General features: G+C 36.5%; 2 protein-coding genes and 1 pseudogene across 3 annotated transcripts; 2 read left to right on the plus strand and 1 right to left on the minus strand.

Annotated features, from left to right (window-relative positions):
- Positions 1 to 992: 992 nt before the first annotated feature.
- Positions 993 to 2,486, minus strand: LOC149205490 (putative mitochondrial adenine nucleotide transporter BTL1 pseudogene; annotated as a pseudogene). The gene is made up of 3 exons (XR_016253029.1): positions 2,160 to 2,486; positions 1,737 to 1,974; positions 993 to 1,584 (listed from the first exon to the last, which is right to left on the minus strand). The product of XR_016253029.1 is annotated as a putative mitochondrial adenine nucleotide transporter BTL1 pseudogene (transcript).
- Positions 2,487 to 8,487: 6,001 nt separating this feature from the next.
- Positions 8,488 to 9,871, plus strand: LOC149205491 (small ribosomal subunit protein eS6-like). The gene is made up of 5 exons (XM_089393482.1): positions 8,488 to 8,538; positions 8,659 to 8,765; positions 8,874 to 8,992; positions 9,089 to 9,244; positions 9,404 to 9,871. Exons 2-5 carry the CDS (start codon positions 8,686 to 8,688, stop codon positions 9,640 to 9,642), a joined length of 594 nt encoding a protein of 197 aa, XP_089249608.1. The 5' UTR covers positions 8,488 to 8,538; positions 8,659 to 8,685; the 3' UTR covers positions 9,643 to 9,871.
- Positions 9,872 to 11,831: 1,960 nt separating this feature from the next.
- LOC149205492 (small ribosomal subunit protein eS6-like) lies at positions 11,832 to 13,506 on the plus strand. Its single transcript, XM_089393483.1, has 5 exons — positions 11,832 to 12,162; positions 12,283 to 12,389; positions 12,498 to 12,616; positions 12,713 to 12,868; positions 13,032 to 13,506. Exons 2-5 carry the CDS (start codon positions 12,310 to 12,312, stop codon positions 13,268 to 13,270), a joined length of 594 nt encoding a protein of 197 aa, XP_089249609.1. The 5' UTR covers positions 11,832 to 12,162; positions 12,283 to 12,309; the 3' UTR covers positions 13,271 to 13,506.
- The last annotated feature ends 9,206 nt before the right edge of the window (positions 13,507 to 22,712 follow it).

Consider the following 22,712-nt stretch of genomic DNA (forward strand, 5'->3'; position numbering starts at 1 on the left):
ACAATTCTACAACCATTCCTCTACTTACCCACCTACACATCCTACCATTTTTTCTACTCTTTATTAGGGTGCACTTAGGCTGGAAAACCCTTATCAAACCTTTCTTTTCTTTTACAATAGAAATCTATCTAAATCTATCCTTATTACATCCAGGGCTCATATTAAACTGTTGAGCTCCTTTTTATTAGCTCTACTTATCTACTTATCTACCAAGATGAAACAGTTTGGTCAGATTTTATTCTCTATTTCTAAGCATGAAATTGAAAGTATGGAATAACCAAGATTAAACTATTTGGTTACCATGGATTGTGGCATAAATAACAAGTTGCACACAATCATTATTGTACAAAGAATAAAATAGTAGTGGCATTTTGACTTGCACACTTTCATGGTCTTTTTCTTTTTCTTGGGGTTCATTTTTCATCTTTTTTGACCTTTTAACTCTTTTTGTCCTTTGATTTTTCTTTTAGGACATACCTTCTTTACATTTTTTTTATTTTTTTGATTTTTACGCCGTAAGGCGTTTCCCTCTGAAATCCATCCCCCTTTTGCCTACTTGTCATCCTTGGACACCGTACAATTAGATGTTAGACAATTACAAAGACTCAAACTGTCAATCCTTGTGATGCTCTGTGTTTCCCTCACTGGAAGGAAAGAATCATTCAAGTAAGGGTGGGTGCGGGGTTAACACCATTTCGCCTCCATTAATCTCGACATATTTACAGTCGAAAATGGTCCATTTCAGGTTTAACGAGCAAGCCCAGGATGGCTAATCAGGATGTCGAGATGAAGGACTCAACAGCCGCGGTCTCCAATTCTTCTGCGCCATCGCCTCCTCTGGTTCTCACGCGTAAGTTCTATGAGATTTTTCCATTGCAGGTAGTGCCTGTTTTGCCCGTGTTTGTGTTGAAATTGAGGCATATTTGTGGGTGTTGCAGATCTGAAGATTACTGGGCTTCTAGTGCCCCCCGGCACACGAGAGTTAGCACACCAGCCGCTGACACAGTATGCACATGTTCATTGTTAACACCACTAAAATCCATCCAGCCACCGCAGATTCTTTCAATGGATATTCATGGCCAATGCAAGATAAGAACTCTGGCATACATCCCTTAGCATAGTTTGATCAGAATCTCCCTTTCAGCAAAACTTGAATTTCCTCTTCCCAGGTGTATCCCTAATGAAAAGGTCTAACAAAAAAGCATGATCTTAAAAACTATGAAATCAGAACCTAGCACATTTCTCATCGAGCTTCAATGGGTCTTGGATCAAAACTATGCTGCACGTCACCATAGGGTCGAACCAAAAAAAAGGTACTGATATATTCTGCAATCTATATGTGACTCCCTTCGATTAGGAGAACATCTTTCCATGCTTCATAAAACATCCAAGAAAGGCCAGATGCCGGCACAACTTTGAGGCAACTTGCACTCCAACCCCTGTAAAGTCCTTTCAATCCTTCCTCCTCAATGATTGTTTTAATAATGTTAATCATGTTTGTTGGCTGCTTGCCTTTTAGCATGCCAACCATGAGTCTTTTGCGAGCTACTTCCAGTGGAAAGCTTAATGCACTGGATGTAAGCCCTGCCCATATAGAAACAAGAAGTCAGGACTAAGTGGTTTACAATAAATTAATGAACTTCATAATAATAACTGAGGAAATCTTATGTGGATTAATAATTAACTACTTTGTTTTATTCAGTTTAAAGTAGGCATAAGCTAGAAAGCGAACCCACCTCCAAAGGCTCCAATAAGAAGCGCTTCTACCCGGTCCAGAGACTTCTTGTTGCATGATCTGCAATATGCTCTCTTTGTTGACTCATATACAAAATAATAAGATGTACTGTAGGGAACCATACCAATTATAGTGGGTACAAGGCCTGCATATAAAGCTCCTGGACCTTCTTCCTGTGATATTTTCCTTAGAGCGTGCCTGATGCTATGATACACTCCAGGATGCACAGTGAAACGGTCCTGATTTGCAAGATAAGAAAGAAATTACCTTTACTGAGTTGACTCACAGATTGCCAAAGAAATTCCTGCTTGAGTATGCAATATATCTAGAAATGTGACTTGGATCCTTAGTAGAATATCTATTTCAAGCACCTTTCTAGAAAGTTGTATAAAAACATTACTAGTTACAGAAGCAAAAAAACTACCTTCAAGACCTCCAAAGGATAGCAAGACAATGTGCCAGCGACACCTGCAACAACACCACTTATAGCAACTGGGGAAATCCAGGATACTGGCAAATCTAGAGTCCGCCCAACAATTTGAACTCGGGGACATCCATTCTTCTCCCAGTGGTCTTGGACAGATGTTAAAAATCGTTTTGTAGATTCAAATGTGCAAAGCTCAATTTCTTGGGTAGGAACTATCCGAAGTAGATTAATGCCATTGCCAGCCCACAACCCTTTCCAGCCTTGTTCTTTCATCACCTCTTTAAAACTCCCAACAATGTTCTTTGAACCAACACCTACAATCATCCTTGTCCTGGAGGAGACATTTGCAAAATACATTGGATTCCCTTTCCATCAAGCATAATGGCTTAAGAAGCAACATAAAAAACATAACTGAAACCAAGTTCATATGATATTGAAATTTCTAGTTCATACTTCAGAGACATGACAATAGCTTTCTCTAGCTCATCTATCTCTTCTTCAGATAATGAAACATGCATACCTCTGAATTATTCGGTAAGAAACAACCCGATGGTTTAGAAAGGTAATTCAGAGATAAGTAATTGAACACATAAGACAAATTTTGAAAGACCTAATTGGCTGTATTTATAAAAAGAAAAAAATCTATTGCACATCCATGTTGTATTCCATAAGAAAGGTGGTACTTATATAACCCTTATAATTCTTCAAGGGGACAACTGAGCTTTCAGTCCTGCAAATGATGAATACACCAAAAAAATCCTCACTTAGTATTGTCCCTGGACCCAGTCCCGCTCTATCCATTAAAGAACCCCAACACTTGAGAATTTAATTATTCTCATTTTCTTTGTCTAATGTTAAGGTCAGATTGGGCTTTATCAGGCCAGTGAAAGTAGGGTCACAATCAGGGTTTTCAGGGTTTTATTCTCTTTAAGTGACATGTTAGGGTTTTATTCTCTTAAGTAACATGTTTGCAACTTTGCCCCTTGTGGGCCAATGCACCTCCACAAAGAGGGCATTCAAATAACAGAAGCCATCATGTGTTCCACCTTTTGATAGGTGGTAGATACTCAGCAGATTAAAGTCTGAAAGAAGAATTGTAAAGTCATTCTCTTACATTTGAGTGTAGTACCCTTTTGAAGCATAACACTCCTGAAAAATCAATGTAAAAGCATTTCTCTGGACAGAATGCATCAAGAATTCAGAGGACATAAGCATCTAGTTTTTCAGCATGATTGATTATTTTCTTGTGAATGGGTTGAATGTTCACAGACATAATCATTTAACTGAAAGAGGAGGAAATATTTATGTGGAGATGTTAAAAATCGTTTTGTAGATTCAAATGTGCAAAGCTCAATTGCTTGGGTAGGAACTATCCGAAGTAGATTAATGCCATTGCCAGCCCACAACCCTTTCCAGCCTTGTTCTTTCATCACCTCTTTAAAACTCCCAACAATGTTCTTTGAACCAACACCTACAATCATCCTTGTCCTGGAGGAGACATTTGCAAAATACATTGGATTCCTTTTCCATCAAGCATAATGGCTTAAGCCAGCAGCATAAAAAACATAACTGAAACCAAGTTCATATGATACTGAAATTTCCAGTTCATACTTCAGAGACAGGACAATAGCTTTCTCTAGCTCATCTATCTCTTCTTCAGATAATGAAACATGCATACCTCTGAATTATTCGGTAAGAAACAACCAGATGGTTTAGAAAGGTAATTCAGAGATAAGTAATTGAACACATAAGACAAATTTTGAAAGACCTAATTGGCTGTATTTATAAAAAGAAAAAAAGCTATTGCACATCCATGTTGTATTCCATAAGAAAGGTGGTACTTATATAACCCTTAGAATTCTTCGAGGGGACAGCTGAGCTTTCAGTCCTGCAAATGATGAATACACTAAAAAAATCCTCACTTAGTATCGTCCCTGGACCCAGTCCTCCTCTATCCATTAAAGAACCCCAACACTTGAGAATTTAATTATTCTCATTTTCTTTGTCTAATGTTAAGGTCAGATTGGGCTTTATCAGGCCAGTGAAAGTAGGGTCACAATCAGGGTTTTATTCTCTTTAAGTGACATGTTAGGGTTTTATTCTCTTAAGTAACATGTTTGAAACTTTGCCTCTTGTGGGCCAATGCACCTCCACAAAGAGGGCATTCAAATAACAGAAGCCATCATGTGTTCCACCTTTTGATAGGTGGTAGATACTCAACAGATTAAAGTCTGAAAGAAGAATTGTAAAGTCATTCTCTTACATTTGAGTGTAGTACCCTTTTGAAGCATAACACTCCTGAAAAATCAATATAAAAGCATTTCTCTAGACAGAATGCATCAAGAATTCGGAGGACATAAGCATCTAGTTCTTCAGCATGATTGATTATTTTCTTGTGAATGGGTTGAATGTTCGCAGACATAATCATTTAACTGAAAGAGGAGGAAATATTTATGTGGAGCCAAATCTCATCACAGGGATATGTCACTATAGTAAGGATAAAGTATCCTATTAAACACCCACTTAGACCAATTTGGCCTGTTGGACATGTGTTAAACCCCTTTGTTGATGGATGGAAACCAATTCCAGGTAGTCAAACACCATCCCTCACACATAGACACAGAAAAACTTTATACCTGCTGGGATTTATAATCTGGGATGTTTACATGGCAGCATCCTGTCCCAACCACTAAGCCAACTAGTCAAACAAAAGGTTCAGAGACAAACTCCATTAACATAGCAAGTGTCAGTGAGATTGAATATCAAGGTTGAGAATCTGTAGAAAAGCCCACAAAAGAATAGGCTGAATAGATTGGCAATCGATCCTACACATGCATATTCAAAACATACTGAACAACCCTAATCAACTGAACAAAGGCACTAAAGCAGGATACTGCGCTCTCGAATAACATATATGTTCCAGAACTGACTCAAGTAGCAAAAACTGATTGCTTTCACTGGTGAGCCAACTTAACCATTCTGCATCCTGGGGAGACGCAAAGCCTATGGGCTTTCATACCAATTGGAATGAATAAGAGACAAAAGGCTTTATAAATTTCAGGAAGCCTAAGACCTAAAAAACAGTAAGAACAGGAAGAAAAAAAATTTTTTGAACCGAACCCTCCTCCCATCACCCCCAATGTCCAAATGGATACTAAGAATAATAGATATTGAAAAAAAAAGAAAAGAGTTTTTCTTTCCATTTTGCCCATTACTAAGCAGTAACTTCCAGTAGGATCTTGGACTTTATAGAGTAAGCACCATGCTGTCTGCATAATGCAACTTGAAATTTCCAATAAAAAGATTAAAAACATTTCATCTTTCTCTCTAAAAGAAGAATGAAGAAAAGTTACCGGATAGTTTCCAAAGGACCCACTGCAGTTTTAGCCATGGCCTGGACAAAGCTCCACTGGTAAACTCTCTAAATGATCTGCCTTTGAATAAAGTCTGCATGCATATCAAGATTAATAGGTGAGAGAAATTGGGATTCCCATATCAATATAAAGAGACAACAGTCGGAGGGTCAGCATTTTCTTCAAGTAAAATTTACTGCGGTGGGTTTAGTATGAAATTCTCTCTACTCAGTTCAGTAAATAATACTTAAATCATTGGGATTGAAATTTGAAATTGAGGATCTCCAATGTTCTACTCTGGAGTCTCTACCAAGGGTAGAAAAGCATACTTACTTGCAATGCTTTGCGCAGATCAGGAGCCTGAAAATTTTCTTTGCTGGGTAGTTTGTCTAACTTTGCCTCCATACTTTTCATAATTAAGGGATCCATGGTGCTCAGAGCCAACAACTCTATGACTTGAAGTTATGGGATTTTCACACCCCACCTCAAGTATGGACTGTTAATCTCAGAAACCCAAATGCCATAGAGGAGACCCACAATACCCATTGCCCGCCTGCATGGTGCCAATAATCCTTTTTAGGTTTCAGAACAAATCCATGAAAATAGTTTGTTGGATCAATTTCGATTATGGAGAACGATGCTATATAGCGGTTAGCCCACCTGTACATAATACTTTCGGTAATTACGCCGTAAGGCGTTTCCCTCTGAAATCCATCCCCCTTTTTGCCTACCTGTCATCCTTGGACACCGTACGATTAGATGTTAGACGATTACAAAGACTTGAACCGTCGATCCTTGTGATGCTCTGTGTTTCCCTCGCTGCGAAGGAAAGAATCGTTCAGGTAAGGGTGGGTGCGGGGTTAACACCGTTTCGCCTCCATTAATCCCGACATATTTACAGTCGAAAATGGTCCATTTCAGGTTTAACGAGCAAGCCCAGGATGGCTACTCAAGATGTCGAGATGAAGGACTCAACAACCGCGGTCTCCAATTCTTCTGCGCCATCGCCTCCTCCGGTTCTCACGCGTAAGTTCTATGAGATTTTGCCATTGCAGGTAGTGCCTGTTTTGCCCGTGTTTGTGTTGAAATTGAGGCATATTTGTGGGTGTTTCAGATCTGAAGATTATTGGGCTTCTAGTGCCCCCCGACACACGAGAGTTAGCATTGCTAATCTACTCTCGAAAATCAGCGACAAGGCACAGATTTTGGGCTTCATCACACCCATCGCCATCGCTGGGAGCTAAGGCTGCTTATAGCATGGTGATTACTTCATGCCTTCAATGATTCCGGGCTGTAAATGGTGATTTGGTGATTCTGCTTTGGATTTGGTGTGTCTTTTGCAATTGTTTTTTTAAGGTTTCAGGCCTGGGGATCTAGGTGGGTGTTGGTTATTTAGCGATTTGCCTTATGGGTTTCTGTTATCGTGAATGTTTGGCCAGGTTTCATATTGATTGCCTCGTGATTTTCTACGTTTCTATGAACTTTTAGTGCTTATGTGTTGATTTTCATGGGTTGTTGCCTTGCGGATGCCTGCTATCTTGTTTGCTCAGTGGTGTTTTTGGTTGATTTTCTATCTGGGTGCTTCTGTTTCATGGCTGCCATGGAATTTATGCCTAACGGTGAAATACCCACATAACATGCCTATTGGGAGCTGATCTCACGTGTCCTGTTGCCGGTTTTGTGCCTTGGCTTTCTGTTTCATCTACACGCTCTGATTTTTGTGTCTATGATCTGTGCTTCAGGGGGTTTTCTAGAGCTGATCTTTATTGCTGTAAATATCTGAGCGAGAACCTATGGATCAGAGTTGTAGAAATCAAATCAGACCCATGTGTAGATAGTACTATACTGCTGCCTCAGAGAGCAGGCAAAAACCATTGCAAGGAATCCTATAGAGATTTTGATAAAATCCCAAGACCAGCTTATTTGACCCTTGAAGCAAATGACTTTTCCCCCACAGAGATTCTGAAGCGGTTCTTCTGTGATATCCCGATCCAATTTTGTTCCTGGACGTTTTCTTGTTTTTCTAGCATCACTTTAGGTGTTTTAGGCGTAGATTTGCATCTGGGTTTCGGTCACAAGACATCAATCAGATCCATATAGGATTAGAATGTCTTCACTGGTTTGTTTTCCATGGATCTCTGGCAATGAGCTCTCTTAAGATGTTTTTTTGTTTTTTCTTTTGTGAAGAAGCTCAGGGATCAAATTGACTCCATATTTATTACGCATCCGCATTCTCACCATGGCCTAAGGTCTAGACTGGCTGCTGACAGATTTGAGATCTTATGCATGTATGGTCTTAAGCACAGTTCTAGACCAGATTAAATTGTCCAGTATTTTCCAGGCTATTGCATGGCTATATTTTGGGTGTCTGTTAGCTTTGTTCTGTTGTTTTCTCTTTTTTGATATTGGCATAATAAATTTTGCTTTGCTGGGTTTCTGAATTTGGCAAAATTATATAGGCTGTGAAACCAGTTCAGTTTATTTGAGATGCAGGTTCCCGGATGGTTTTCTAAGGTCACCAAGCCTGGTAATACCTCAGCTCATGATTCTGAGACTTAACTTCTTTCCTTTCCTCCATCTTTCAAGCAGTAACCCTGTCATGATTTTTCTGTTGCAGCAGCAGGGAGGTTTGCTTATTATTTTTGTCTTCACCATTAGAAATGCGGGTCTATCGTAGTCTGGAGGTGATTGGGAGCCGATCTCACGTGTCCTGTTGCAGGTTTTGTGCCTTGGCTTTCTGTTTCGTCTACATGCTCTGATTTTTGTGTCTATGATCTGTGCTTCAAGGGGTTTTCCAGAGCTGATCTTTATTGCTGTAAATATCTGAGCGAGAACCTATGGATCAGAGTTGTAGAAATAATATCAGATTCATGCCTACCCATGCCAGTAAAGCAAGTGTGAACTTATGCTTTTTTTGATGCCCCATTGGGTTGTAATAGAGCTAGTTATTTGAAGTGAACTAGACTCGTGCATTTTATGATGAGAGGCTTGCACAGGAGGTTAATGGTGATGCCCTTGGAGAGGTATGGGTTGACTTATCATTTTGTTATTATTGTGATTAATATATCTTTATCCTTCTGTAATTGTCTCATGTTTGGGAAAGTTTGTAACTAGTTGTAATATGTTGTGCCGTCACCTTCCAGGAGTTCAAGGGATATGTCTTCAAAATTATGGGAGGATGTGATAAGCAGGGTTTTCCCTTGAAACAAGGAATTCTTACTCCAGGTCGTGTACGCCTGTTATTGCACAGAGGTAAAATATTAATCTTCAGAATTTTATTCTTGTATGATATGTTATCGTATAGTTTCATACCAACAATTTAGTAGATTATTCGGATCAATATTTATTATCTTTCTCCGGGCACCCCCTGCTTTAGTGGGTATGGAAGGCGTAATGGTGAGAGGAGACAAAAGTCTGTTAGGGGATGCATTGTTAGCCCTGATCTTTCTGTCTTGAACCTGGTCATTGTTAAGAAGGGTAACTACTGAATCTGTTTATTTCATTGATGTGGATATGTTGCAATTCTTGATCCCCTATATTACTTGCATGAATTTGTGGACCTTCTGTTTGTAGGAGAAAATGATCTTCCGGGTTTGACAGACACTGAAAAACCAAGGATGCAGGGACCTAAAAGGGCATCCAAAATCAGAAAATTGTTCAATCTTTCCAAAGAGGATGATGTTAGGAAATATGTCAACACATACCGTCGAACTTTTCAATCTAAATCAGGTCTACAATCGTACCTTATGTTAGCGTTAATTTCTCCTAATTTGATTTGTTTTGTACAATTTTTTTTGGGAACATCACCTATATTGAATAGGTGCATCTTAATAGCAATAAGTATGATGTCATCTAAGAATTCATTTCCTCTTATTTTTCTATTTTCAGGTAAGACACGGAGCAAAGCTCCAAAGATTCAGAGGCTTGTAACACCATTGACTCTGCAAAGGAAGCGTGCTAGAATTGCAGAAAAGAAAAAGAGAATTGCTAAGGCCAAGAGCGAGGCTGCTGAATATCAAAAGCTCCTTGCTTCAAGGTTGAAGGAGCAGCGTGATTGCAGGAGTGAGAGTTTGGCAAAAAAGAGAGCATCCCGTGTTTCAACTGGATCAAAACCATTAGTTGCTTAGTATTATGTGCTTTTATCTATTTATGTGAGGTGAACTCCCTTGCTTTGCATGGCATTGTACTGAGTGAAATTTTAAAATCGGCAAGCAATGATTTGCTTATTGAGTATTGTTTGAGAATATATAGTCTTGGTATACTTTGATGAAGGCTCAGACTGCAGGATTTTGAATATATGTTAGCAACTGTAATTCAAAAGCATTTTTTGCAGCTTTGGACAAAAGAAAAGTACTTTTTATTTTTATTTTTAAATTCAAGTGTTTTTATTTAATGATTCTAGTTCTTGCTATGGCTGGAACAGGTAGGGTTATATATCTTGTATCTTTTCCTTGATGTTACTTTTGGATTGCAGCCCTTATGATATGTATGGTGCACACCCCCTGCCTTTATGCTCCTCAAAATACATCATGATAATTATTTTCTATAGTTTGGCATTGTGTGTTTTTTTATTATAAATTGAGTCCAGCACAAGCTATATTGGTAATTTGGCCAAGTTGATTATTTTTGGTACCCTTTGATCTGAGGTGAAACTCAGGTAGTGGTAATGTTCCCCAAAATCTTTTCTTATATACCTGGTTTAACTGCAGAAAGCAAGGAGTACTTAATAACAATACATCTTGGCTTGTACTTTGAAAGCACAACTCTGAACTTAAAACACAATTTATGTTTTTTTAATGTATTTGTGAAATTTATTTGCTATTGTTGCAACACTTGCCCATATTATACTCTTCAATGGAAGGTGAGCTTTCTCGTAACCTTTTATTTGTTTTCCCACACATTATATATTTCTTCCTCCCAATTGAACTATCCATTTCCCCAGAAAATCCCTATGAATAGGGGCAACAAAATGAATTTTGTACTCACCAGAAAACCATGCTACTTCCAGAGATCAATAAAATTTTCTAAAACTGAAAGAAAATGAGCTTATGTTGTTTCCTTTTTCGTTTCTGAACAAAACTGATACTGGAAGAGATGCAGTTATCTTGCCTTACAAGAGTACATAAAAGGAAATCAGTACATCAAAACCTTTCCCATGCCTACCCATGCTAGTAAAGCAAGTGTAAACTTATGCTTTTTTTGATGCCCCATTGGGTTGTAATAGAGCTGGTTATTTGAAGTGAACTAGGCCTGTGCTGAAATTTATTTGCTATTGTTGTGAAAACAGCAACCAGGTTACAATGTTGTTGCGGAATTTATTATTGGGTACTTATTGCCTGGAAAACCAATTGCCAATATCCTTTTCAAGACTTATGGAAGGATTAGTATAGTACATGCTCTTTCTTTTCTTGTAGACTTGAAGCTTGGGCACTACATGAAGATTCCTCCATGTTGCATGTATGTTGCTTAGGTGTGGCTCTTATAGTTTTCAGTTTTCACTTCTTCTATAGTGTTCAATCTTATAAAATAATTTATAAACCATAAGTATCATTTTTTCATGGGGTTCAGTTTTTTATTAATTATATTTGAGTCCAGGGGCTAACTTGTGGATGTACACAGCTTGTGGGCACAATAGTTGCAGGTACAATCAATCTCTGCATTACATGGTGGATGCTGACAGGTATAGAGAATATTTGTGATGTGGACTCTCTGCCTCCTGACAACCCTTGGACATGTCTAAAGGACAGAGTAGCCTTTGATGCATCAGTCACATGGGGCTAATTCAAAATTTTGATTAGGTTTTATGTAATACAAGAGGTTGCATTAGTAAGTTTTGAAGTTACAATAGTAGTGATTAAAATCAATTTGCAATTATAATATTACTGATTATAATGGCTAACAAAAAGTTGATAAAAGAAGCCCACAAAACCCCAAAGAATCCTTATTCAATCTCCATCCCAATTATGGTATTCATATACATGAAATACGTTTTTACTTAGCTTTGTTCTGTTGTTTTCTCTTTTTTGATATTGGCATAATAAATTTTGCTTTGCTGGGTTTCTGAATTTGGCAAAATTATATAGGTTGTGCAACCAGTTCAGTTTATTTGAGATGCAGGTTCCCAGATGGTTTTCTAAGGTCACCAAGCCCGGTAATACCTCAGCTCATGATTCTGAGACTTAACTTCTTTCCTTTCCTCCATCTTTCAAGCAGTAACCCTGTCATGATTTTTCTGTTGCAGCAGCGGGGAGGTTTGCTTATTATTTTTGTCTTGACCATCAAAAATGCGGGTCTATCGTAGTTTGGAGGTGATTGGGAGCTGATCTCACGTGTCCTGTTGCAGGTTTTGTGCCTTGGCTTTCTGTTTCATCTACACGCTCTGATTTTTGTGTCTATGATCTGTGCTTCAGGGGGTTTTCCAGAGCTGATCTTTATTGCTGTAAATATCTGAGAGAGAACCTATGGATCAGAGTTGTAGAAATCAGATCAGACCCATGCCTACCCATGCCAGTAAAGCAAGTGTGAGCTTATGCTTTTTTTGATGCCCCATTGGGTTGTAATAGAGCTGGTTATTTGAAGTGAACTAGACTCGTGCATTTTATGATAAGAGGCTTGCACAGGAGGTTAATGGTGTTGCCCTTGGAGAGGTATGGGTTGATTTATCATTTTGTTATTATTGTGATTAATATATCTTTATCCTTCTGTAACTGTCTCATGTTTGGGAAAGTTTGTAACTAGTTGTAATATGTTGTGCTGTCACCTTCCAGGAGTTCAAGGGATATGTCTTCAAAATTATGGGAGGATGTGATAAGCAGGGTTTTCCCATGAAACAAGGAGTTCTTACTCCAGGTCGTGTACGCCTGTTATTGCACAGAGGTAAAATATTAATCTTCAGAATTTTATTCTTGTATGATATGTTATCGTATAGTTTCATACCAGCAATTTAGTAGATTATTCAGATCAATATTTATTCTCTTTCTCCGGGCACCCCCTGCTTTAGTGGGTATGGAAGGCGTAATGGTGAGAGGAGACGAAAGTCTGTTAGGGGATGCATTGTTAGCCCTGATCTTTTTGTCTGGAACCTGGTCATTGTTAAGAAGGGTAACTACTGAATCTGTTTATTTCATTGATGTGGATATGTTGCAATTCTTGATCCCCTATATTGCTTGCATGAATTTGTGGACCTTCTGTCTGTAGGAGAAAATGATCTTCCAGGTCTGACGGACACTAAAAAACCAAGGATGCTGGGACCTAAAAGGGCATCCAAAATCAGAAAATTGTTCAATCTTTCCAAAGAGGATGATGTTAGGAAATATGTCAACACATACCATCGAAATTTTCAATCTAAATCAGGTCTACAATCGTACCTTATGTTAGCGTTAATTTCTCCTAATTTGATTTGTTTTGTACAATTTTTTTCTTTTGGGAACATCACCTATATTGAATAAGTGCATCTTAATAGCAGTAAGTATGATGTCATCTAAGAATTCATTTTCTCTTATTTTTCTATTTTCAGGTAAGACACGGAGCAAAGCTCCAAAGATTCAGAGGCTTGTAACACCATTGACTCTGCAAAGGAAGCGTGCTAGAATTGCAGAAAAGAAAAAAAGAATTGCTAAGGCCAAGAGCGAGGCAGCTGAATATCAAAAGCTCCTTGCTTCAAGGTTGAAGGAGCAGCATGATCACAGGAGTGAGAGTTTGGCAAAAAAGAGAGCATCCCGTGTTTCAACTGGATCAAAACCATCAGTTGCTTAGTATTATGTGCTTTTATCTATTTATGTGAGGTGAACTCCCTTGCTTTGCATGGCGTTGTACTGAGTGCAATTTTAAAATCGGCAAGCAATGATTTGCTTATTGAGTATTGTTTGAGAATATATAGTCTTGGTATATTTTGATGAAGGCTCAGACTGCAGGATTTTGAATATATGTTAGCAACTGTAATTCAAAAGCATTTTTTGCAGCTTTGGACAAAAGCAAAGTACTTTTTATTTTTATTTTTAAATTCAAGTGTTTTTATTTAATGATTCGAGTTCTTGCTATGGCTGGAACAGGTAGGGTTATATATCTTGTATCTTTTCCTTGATGTTACTTTTGGATTGCAGCCCTTATGATATGTATGGTGCACCCCCCTGCCTTTATGCTCCTCAAAATACATCATGATAATTATTTTCTATAGTTTGGCATTGTGTGATGTTTTTATTATAAATTGAGTCCAGCACAAGCTATATTGGTAATTTGGCCAAGTTGATTATTTTTGGTACCCTTTGATCTGAGGTGAAACTCAGGTAGTGGTAATGTTCCCCAAAATCTTTTCTTATATACCTGGTTTAACTGCAGAAAGCAACGAGTACTTAATAACCATACATCTTGGCTTGTACTTTGAAAGCACAACTCTGAACTTAAAACACAATTTATGTTTTTTTAATGTATTTGTGAAATTTATTTGCTATTGTTGCAACACTTGCCCATATTATACTCTTCAATGGAAGGTGAGCTTTCTCGTAACCTTTTATTTGTTTTCCCACACGTTATATATTTCTTCCTCCCAATTGAACTATCCATTTCCCCAGAAAATCCCTATGAATAGGGGCAACAAAATGAATTTTGTACTCACCAGAAAACCATGATTGAAGGTCTATATTCATACCATATCGTAACATACATAGAACTTAAAGTCAACTTACACTTTTGATATATTGAAGGGTCAGAGTGAGTTGAGATTGATGGTGAATATTCATATTAGGTTGTAACTTGCAGAGTTTTTAACCATAAGTTACATTCCAGTGAATCTAACAATGAATATCAATAATGGTGATTGAATTTTTAAATGGGTGGAGTTAATAGAATTATAACAAGTGGGTTCCACCCAATATTCCCACTATCTGTTATTAGGTCATTTTAATGGTGGTAATTAATAGAATTTGTACTTACATTTACATTAATGGTTTAAAGTACATCATTTTAATTGTGGTAATTAATAGAATTTATTATTAATGGTTTAAAGTACATGTTATCACTGGGAATTTTACCGGGCTGTGTAAAGGAAAATCCCAAGGCAAAATTGAATTAGTTTTTAGATTGGAAGTGGACCTTTCCAGATTAGAGAGAGTTATCTCTCATAACTCAGTCACCCTGTGTCACCTCAATAACTCGTTATTTAATCAGTATAATGGCTAGATATTATGTACGATAAGATTTAAAATGTTGTAAGACAATGAAATATCCATTGGGCATGGAGTTATGATAATTAGCAAGAAATCTGATGGATCCATTTAAAATGTTGTAGGACAGAGTGAAATATCCATTAGGCATGGAGTCATGATAATTAGCCCGAAATCTGATGGATCCTCCATTACCTGGGTATGGATATTAGGGATATTAAGGGTTAAAATGTTGTAGGACAGAGTGAAATATCCATTGAGCATGGAGTCATGATAATTAGCAAGAAATCTGATAGATCCTCCATTACTTGGCTATAGATATTAAAAGCAGGATAGATGAAACTTTCTTAGATTATCGGTGTCGTTGAAAGTTGAATGGGGATGATAGTCCACTACAGTAGAGCATCCAATGAGGATGAATTCTGAAGTAGCTTTAGAAGGAAATGAAAGTATTTGATTGTAAGAAAATAAAGCATCAATGAGAAATTCTAAAATATTTGCTTTCCAAAAATGAGAAATTCTAAAATATTTGCTTTCCAAAAATGAAAGTATTTGATTGTAAGAAAATAAGACATCAATGATAAATTTCAAAATATTTACTTTCAATAAAAGATTGAAGATTACATATACAATAAAATCACCTAGAAAGAAAAAAATTCAACATAAAGAAGCAGATAGGAAAGTAGCATCTCAAGAATCTTTGGACCATAAAATCAAGAATTTTTGGTCCAATCAGATTCAATTAATCTCAAATTTACACAGTAATTTTTTCTCTCTGAAACTGAACCCTTTGTCCTTTTTTCATCTATTTTATAGAGATATTACATATGTTTTTTTCATCTGTTTTATAGAGATATTACGTATGTTTCAGATCCAAAATCTATGGAAAAATATTAACTACGAAATATTCAACACAAAATTGTACACTGCTTCCTTTCTATTTTTTGAGGGGCAATGTACACTCTGAGTAGCCACTTGTGATATTAAAACAGTGAGCTCTGAGGTCAATATAATGCTCAGACTTATTGAGAAACAAGAGCTGGAGATATTCAATAGAAAAAGATGGAGATGGGAGTTTCAATGGACATTCTGCTTCAAACAATTTCAGCTCACGGAATCAGAAATCGATTTCAATTATTATGCCTCTATATAATTCATTCTCTGATGAAGGATTTCTGGTAGAAGGACCTTCAAAAAAACCTCGTTCCTCAGATTTTGGCAAAGATGATTAGATTTCAGAAATGACAAATCAAACACCTGTAACCATCACTGTTGTTAGATTTATCACCAGCAAAATCTAACACTGAAATTCAAATTCACCAAAGAGTATTTCAGAGGAAAATCATTGTGATAATTGAGTAATATGGAGAACAACTACAGATCCGTGCTACTAGCATTTTTCCAGGGAAAATAACCTTGCAAATTGAAACCCAACGACACCCTCTATGAAGAAACCAAAAATACCAGAAACCCTTGTCTTCTCGTCAGCTCTACCAAAAGATTCATATAACGGTAAGTAATTTCAATACTCTTCCACAAGAATCCTCAGCAAACATATTAGTCTTCAACAGTCCAAAGGTGAGAAATCTCTTCAGAGATGACTTATTGCTTTGGCTCACTGTTTCCAATAATCCATCTTTCACAATCTTAGAAATGAACTGTGTATGCAAATAGCCACGCTTACAAAGATAGAATTAGATAGAAATGAGGGTGATGAATATGCAATATACAACCAATCAATAGGATGCTCATTGCTATCATTGTTACAGTCACGCATAAGTCAATGTCATGCAATCCATGTTACTCTTACAACATCAACAAATCGTCAAGGATCTTTCACACAAGGTTTCTGTCCTGTGTCAAGGTCTTTAGCTATTAGTGCTATTGGTGAAGCTTCAGACCTAAGAACACAACTTGAAGAGAGGAAATTGGTAGAGCCTCCTAATCTGAAGATAAATATCACTGATACCCAAAGAAAAGCTCGGTCTTCTCAAGTAATGGTGCTTCTAAGTTTGCTATTGAGGCATGACAACACAAAATTGTACATTGCTTCCTTTCTATTTTCTAAGGGGAAATTTACACTCTGAGTAGCCACTTGTGATATTAAAACAGTGAGCTCTAAGGTCAATATAATGCTCAGACTTATTGAGAAACAAGAGCTGGATATATTCAATAGACAAAGATGGAGATGGGAGTTTCAATGGACAATCTGCTTCAAACAATTTCAGCTCACGAAATCAGGAATCGATTTCAATTATTATGCCTCTATATAATTCATTCTCTGATGAAGGATTCGTGGTAGAAGGACCTTGAAAAAAACCTCATTCCTCAGATTTTGGCAAAGATGATTTAGATTTCAGAAATGACAAATCAAACACCTGTAACCATCAGTGTTGTTAGATTTATCACCAGCAAAATCTAACACTGAAAATTCAAATTCACCAAAGAGTATTTCAGAGGAAAATCATCGTGATAATTGAGTAATATGGAGAACAACTACAGATCCATGCTACCAGCATTTTTCCAGGGAAAATAATCTTGCAAATTGAAACCCAACGACACCCTTTATGAAGAAATAAAAAATACCAGAAACCCTTGTCTTCTCGTCAGATCTACCAAAAGATTCATATAACCGTAAGTAATTTCAATACTCTTCCACAAGAACCCTCAACAAACATATCAGAGCATGTGTCATTGATGAGGGCCGAAGATTCCAAAAAGGGGATCTAGGCAGCGGCTAGCACATGTGTCCTAGGAAATTTGTAGATGTAATTAACTTGAGAAGTTTGATCCACAAACATAATTCATATGAGAAGTTTGATCCACCTACAAAAGAAGAGAGACAGTGAAACACAACATGACATAGCCTTATAAATTGTAAACCCAACAAGCCATCGAAACCCTAGTAAAAAATAAAACAAAAACTTTTCAAAACAATCGTCAATTTTCCAGAAATCCTTCAACCACATGGAAGAATCATGCATTTGATATGCATTTTCACCCTCACGCACACTGTGTTTTTGTATTTTCATTAATAAAACATAATATAATTATGGGTTTGGGTTTAGAAATTGTCAAAAATAAAGAGTTCAGGTTACCAAGATGAAAAATAAGAGTCAACCTTAACAAATATCCCTGGACTTCCGAGCTGAATAAACTCCAATGACAATACCTATCTTGTGTCTTAATTAGCAAGGCCCAGAATTATGTGCAATATAAATTCTCTTACCTGAATAAGGAGGAGAAAAATAGAATTCCAAATAAGAGACTAATTATTTTAATTAACTAAATAATAATAAAAAGTAAATTAAATCACCTTTATTTTACTAGATTATTTACAATGATTTTAAAACATACTTTCAGTGTTACAACTATTAATTTTTTATGAATATATGTGATTTAGAAATAAACAAATTCAAATTAAAACTCATTTATTATGATTTTAAAGCATACTTTCAGCGTTAAGCAACCATTAAAATTTTATGAATAAATTTGACTTCACAAATAAATAAATTCAAATTATGAGTAGAATTTTTTTTGGGATAAGTTATGAGATGCAAAAGATTCCCAACCACGGGTATGATACAAGAGAGACTAATTATTTTTATTAGTTAAATAATAAAAAAATTAAAATTATTATGATTTTAAAGCATACTTTTAGTGTTAAGCAAGCATTAAAATTTTATGAATAAATTTGACTTCACAAATAAATAAATTCAAATTATGAGTAGAATTTTTTTGGGATAAATTATGAGATGCAGAAGATTCCCAACCACGGGTATGATACAAGAGAGATTAATTATTTTTATTAATTAAATAATAAAAAAATTAAAATTATGATTTAGTTCTAATAATCATCTTCATCTTATTGGAGAGAGACTAATTATTTTTATTAATTAAATAATAAAACAAATTAAAATTATGATTTAGTTCTAATAATCATCTTTATCTTATTAGATTGTTTACTATGATTTTAAAGCATACTTCAGTCTTACACAACCATTAATTAATTGTTATGAATAAAAGTGACTTTAGAAATAAATAAATTCAAATTGAAACTAAATTATTATGATTTTAAAGTAAATTCAAATTAACTCACACGTACAATTTATAGTGTTCTTCCTACCTCTCCTCTCCTTTGGCTATAGCTTTCCCATTGAGCAACTTGGTAGCTTCATAGTCATGAACAACGATTTATATGCAATATTAATTCAATAATTAATAAAAAATAGTTTGAGGCACCCTAAATCAATTTCATTTCTGCTACATCTCTACATTTCATTTAGATTTGCCCATTCCCATGTCCTGATTGTTTCTCTATTTATGCCTTACGACGTTTCCTTTGCAACATTTGGTGCAAATGCTAGTTTATAAATATGGAAAACATTTGCAGAAAGCAAAGGTATGTACATATTACCGAGGTAAATTAAGTCAATCATAAATTATGACACCTATTGGTATAGGAACATAACGGAATGCATTAAACAAATAGATGTATACCATGTCACACTAGTCATACACCGAGTTACAATTAGTTAAAGGTGTTACCTAGTGAAGGTTAATTCATTTTGTCTCATTAATGATAGTTGTGAAAGAAGTTGGGTTAGTGTAGAGTTAAAACACAAAGGCTAAAAATAATAACGAAAAGTTTAGATTCTTGTGCACACAAAATGAATGTTTTAGTGCCAAAACATTTAAACTATATCATATTTATTAAGAATAATTCATAATATATATATATACTTTTCTCAAAGGTACAACGTTGTATATTACATATGAGGAATATACATATATTTTCAATATTGTCAATATTTGTCACGTCATTGTTAGAAATATGTTGTCATTGATGGTAAAGACAAAGAAGATGATGGCGAAGGCACAAGTGGTTGCAAGAAGAATGGTCAAGGTGCATATAATTTGGAACCGATTGTAGTTCAAAATATCATCTCAGTGGCTCTAGGAATATGCTCATATGGATAGAGCTTAGAAAAATCTTTCCAACAATATATTAAAGTCCAAAAAAGACCTCTTGGATCAAAATTTATTGACGATCAAAATTATGAAGGTAAAAGTCAAAGTTCAAGGACCCCACAACACAATTAGCGTACAATGTGGCAGCCAAGTAGGCACATTTATGGATGACATGGACCAATAAAAAGCTCAGGTGGGATAGTGGTGGTCCTTATGGAGTCCACACAAGTCCAATGGAATAAACCCAAAGTCTCAAAGGGAGCCATGATGATGTGGCACAAACAGGTGGTGTGGTGGTCTAATTGCAGAGGAGCGCAACATAAGTAAGGTGGGCCCATATATAACATGTCACTCTAGGAGACATTCCCAAGAAGAACCAAAAGGGAGATAATGGTGAAACTCTAAGGATAATGAAGCCCTCAGAGTACATGGAAAAGTGACACAATAGTGGAGCAAGCATTGATTGCGCAAGTTATCCAGAGGAGGTTCCCACAACCACCTGGAAGATCTAAAGGCAAAAATAGTTTGAAATCTCTCGGGTGATAGGGCATCGGGCTAACGTGGCGAAGGATGGGACAAGTTATGATTAGTGCATGGAGGTCCCACTAGATAAATCACCCTGGAAGGTTCGATCCCGGACGAGCCAAAGGCAATGGATGCTTGAAGGCTTTAAGGTGACAGGGTGCCGGGTGAACGTTGCATGCTTCATGGAAGAGTGACAATCAAATGGACCAATGAAATAGAGTGTGTGAGACGGGCACATTTAACACATCATCCCAGAAGATATAGAGGTAGGCATAGGATGACATGGTGTCGAGAGGATGTGGCAAAGAACACAACAAAGTGATTTGGCCCAAGACCCTTAAAAATTTTAATAAAGAAATTCCTTGCAAAACAAGAAACAAGAGACCCCTTCCTCTGTCGTATTGGTGATGTGTACTTGACAACATGGATGAATTAAAAGAAGACACATGGAATATTTTATTTATCTCGAGGTAATGAGAGACACAGTGGCATGATGATGTCAACATGACAATAGAATGATGTGGCACTAATGAGAGGGTGAGATATGGCATGTAAATTTGGAATTTTCAGGTGCTTAAGTGGGACAAAAATGAGTGAAATGTGGCACCACTCAATGAGTGACACGTGGCACCCTTGCAGAGGTGGAAAACAATTGGTAGTGACACATCACCCCGAAAGGGCAACCTCGAAATTATGAGAGTGCACAAGATTAAACATCCAAGGAGAATGATTCGAGACACAGTGGCATGAGGTGGAAAGACAACTCACCACGACAGTGATGTAATTGGTCCATGTGTTACTCAACGGTCCCACTAGGACACCTAATCTCGGAAGAGCGACCCTGGAAAAAAACAAAGGCGCTCATGCAAATTTCTCTGGGCTGACAAGGCTCTAGGACACAATAGAGTACAAGTGGCATATGTAGTTGGAGCGAAAGACCAATGATGATGGTGCAAGTGGCATGTGGGTCCACAAGGGACATGTAACCCCGAAGAATCAACCCAAAGGCATGCCAGGATAAGGAATTAGGGGTTAGTGATTGGGTTTAGGACATGGTTTCTTGTGTGTGTTAAGGCTGAGGACACGAAAATATTTACAATGTTGGTTAAGCCCTCGAGGCTAAAGTGAAAGAGGCCCAATGGAGGTTATATGCATGATTTTTATGTAGTGATGCTTGAGCCCAACACCCATTCCATAGTCATGATTAAAGCCCTTTGGGGCTAGAACAAATTGCTTTGTACATTAGTTCAAATGCATGAACGAGTTGGTAGTAGAATTGGCAGAATAAACAATTTGGAGGTGGAATTAGCAGTATGGCTAAATTTGGAGTCAACCAAATTTAGAAAGTCATAGATAAAGTCTGATATTTTTTCGAGAAATGGAAATTTGGACAATTAACTCAACTTTACCCACAAAGAAAACCAAGCATATATTAAAGACTTATTTTACACATCAAATGAACATCCTAGAAACGGAAAATAAGAATTTAATGATATCAAAACCTCTGTTAAGTGAAATTTAAGTGCACGCTAACTAAATTTCAAGAACTAAAAATATCAGTCATAATTATTTATAAGCAGAAATCAAATTTGCAAGAAGGTTGTTAAATTATAGTTCAAAGGTGGATGCTAGTGGATTGATTAAGTGATCAAAGATTTCTGAAGGTAATTTTATTGTATTTGGGGCGAGTGGTTGAGGTGAGAAACTAATTTGTTTTATGTAAAAAAGTGGCCTTCATGATTTGAGTTTGAAAATTGTATGAAAGATGAATCATTCAGGTCAAGCAAGTGGTAGCTTGCATATCAGCAGTTGTAGCTCCTTTCAGTAGTGGCTGGTAAATAAACTAGGGGTTGGAGCTCCTTTAAGTGGTAGCTGATAAACTAAAGGTTGTAGCTCATTTGAGTTGTAGATGATAAATTAGGAAAATAGTAGCTTCCTTCTCGTTATAGCCAAAGAAATTTGTAAACAACAACTTGAAGTTTGCCTTAGTGAAAGTAATTGAAGAAGAAGTTTGAAGACTTTATGTCTTCTATTGTACTTCTAATGATTGGTTCTTGTGATGCTCATATGAATTGTTGCCGAAGTGATTATTGGTGTCGTAGTATTCTTTACTAGTGAAAGAAAATTGCTAAATTTTCATAATACTAATTGACCCTCCTCTTAGTATTGTCATAGTTTCTAACAATCACTTGCAAGAGTTTAACTTGGGTGGGGAGGATTTCAATTCATCCTTCCAACCACCCACGATAACCCCAATTGGCAAATGAAAATCATAATTGTTGAAATATATCGCTGCTTTATTTATATATTAAAAAAATAAATTAAAACTTACAAAATAACTAGAATTATTATTAAATAATATATTTATGATGTAAAACTCTACTTATATAATTCTTATTGATATAGTATGTAATATTTAGTGCAAATAATTCCTTTGTCTTGTAAGAAAAAAATCATACATTTTATTTCAATATAGAATTGAAAGTACATTCCATAGACGAGTTGACCTCATCAAGAAAAAGGACAAGCCTTCCTAAGCA

The sequence above is a fragment of the Pinus tabuliformis genome, chromosome 1_2 (genome assembly GCF_031772625.1).
Source record: "Pinus tabuliformis cultivar Carrire ecotype Pingquan chromosome 1_2, CPIR1, whole genome shotgun sequence".
NCBI classification, from domain to species: Eukaryota; Viridiplantae; Streptophyta; class Pinopsida; order Pinales; family Pinaceae; genus Pinus; species Pinus tabuliformis.

Coding starts and splice junctions, on each gene's coding strand:
- LOC149205492 (XM_089393483.1), top strand. CDS start 12,310: ATGGGAGGATGTGATAAGCAGGGTTTTCCCATGAAACAAGGAGTTCTT. Junction 12,390..12,497: donor GTACGCCTGTTATTGCACAG/AGGTAAAATATT, acceptor TTCTCTTTCTCC/GGGCACCCCCTGCTTTAGTG. Junction 12,869..13,031: donor AAATTTTCAATCTAAATCAG/GTCTACAATCGT, acceptor TTCTATTTTCAG/GTAAGACACGGAGCAAAGCT.
- LOC149205491 (XM_089393482.1), top strand. CDS start 8,686: ATGGGAGGATGTGATAAGCAGGGTTTTCCCTTGAAACAAGGAATTCTT. Junction 8,766..8,873: donor GTACGCCTGTTATTGCACAG/AGGTAAAATATT, acceptor TTATCTTTCTCC/GGGCACCCCCTGCTTTAGTG. Junction 8,993..9,088: donor CCTGGTCATTGTTAAGAAGG/GTAACTACTGAA, acceptor TTCTGTTTGTAG/GAGAAAATGATCTTCCGGGT.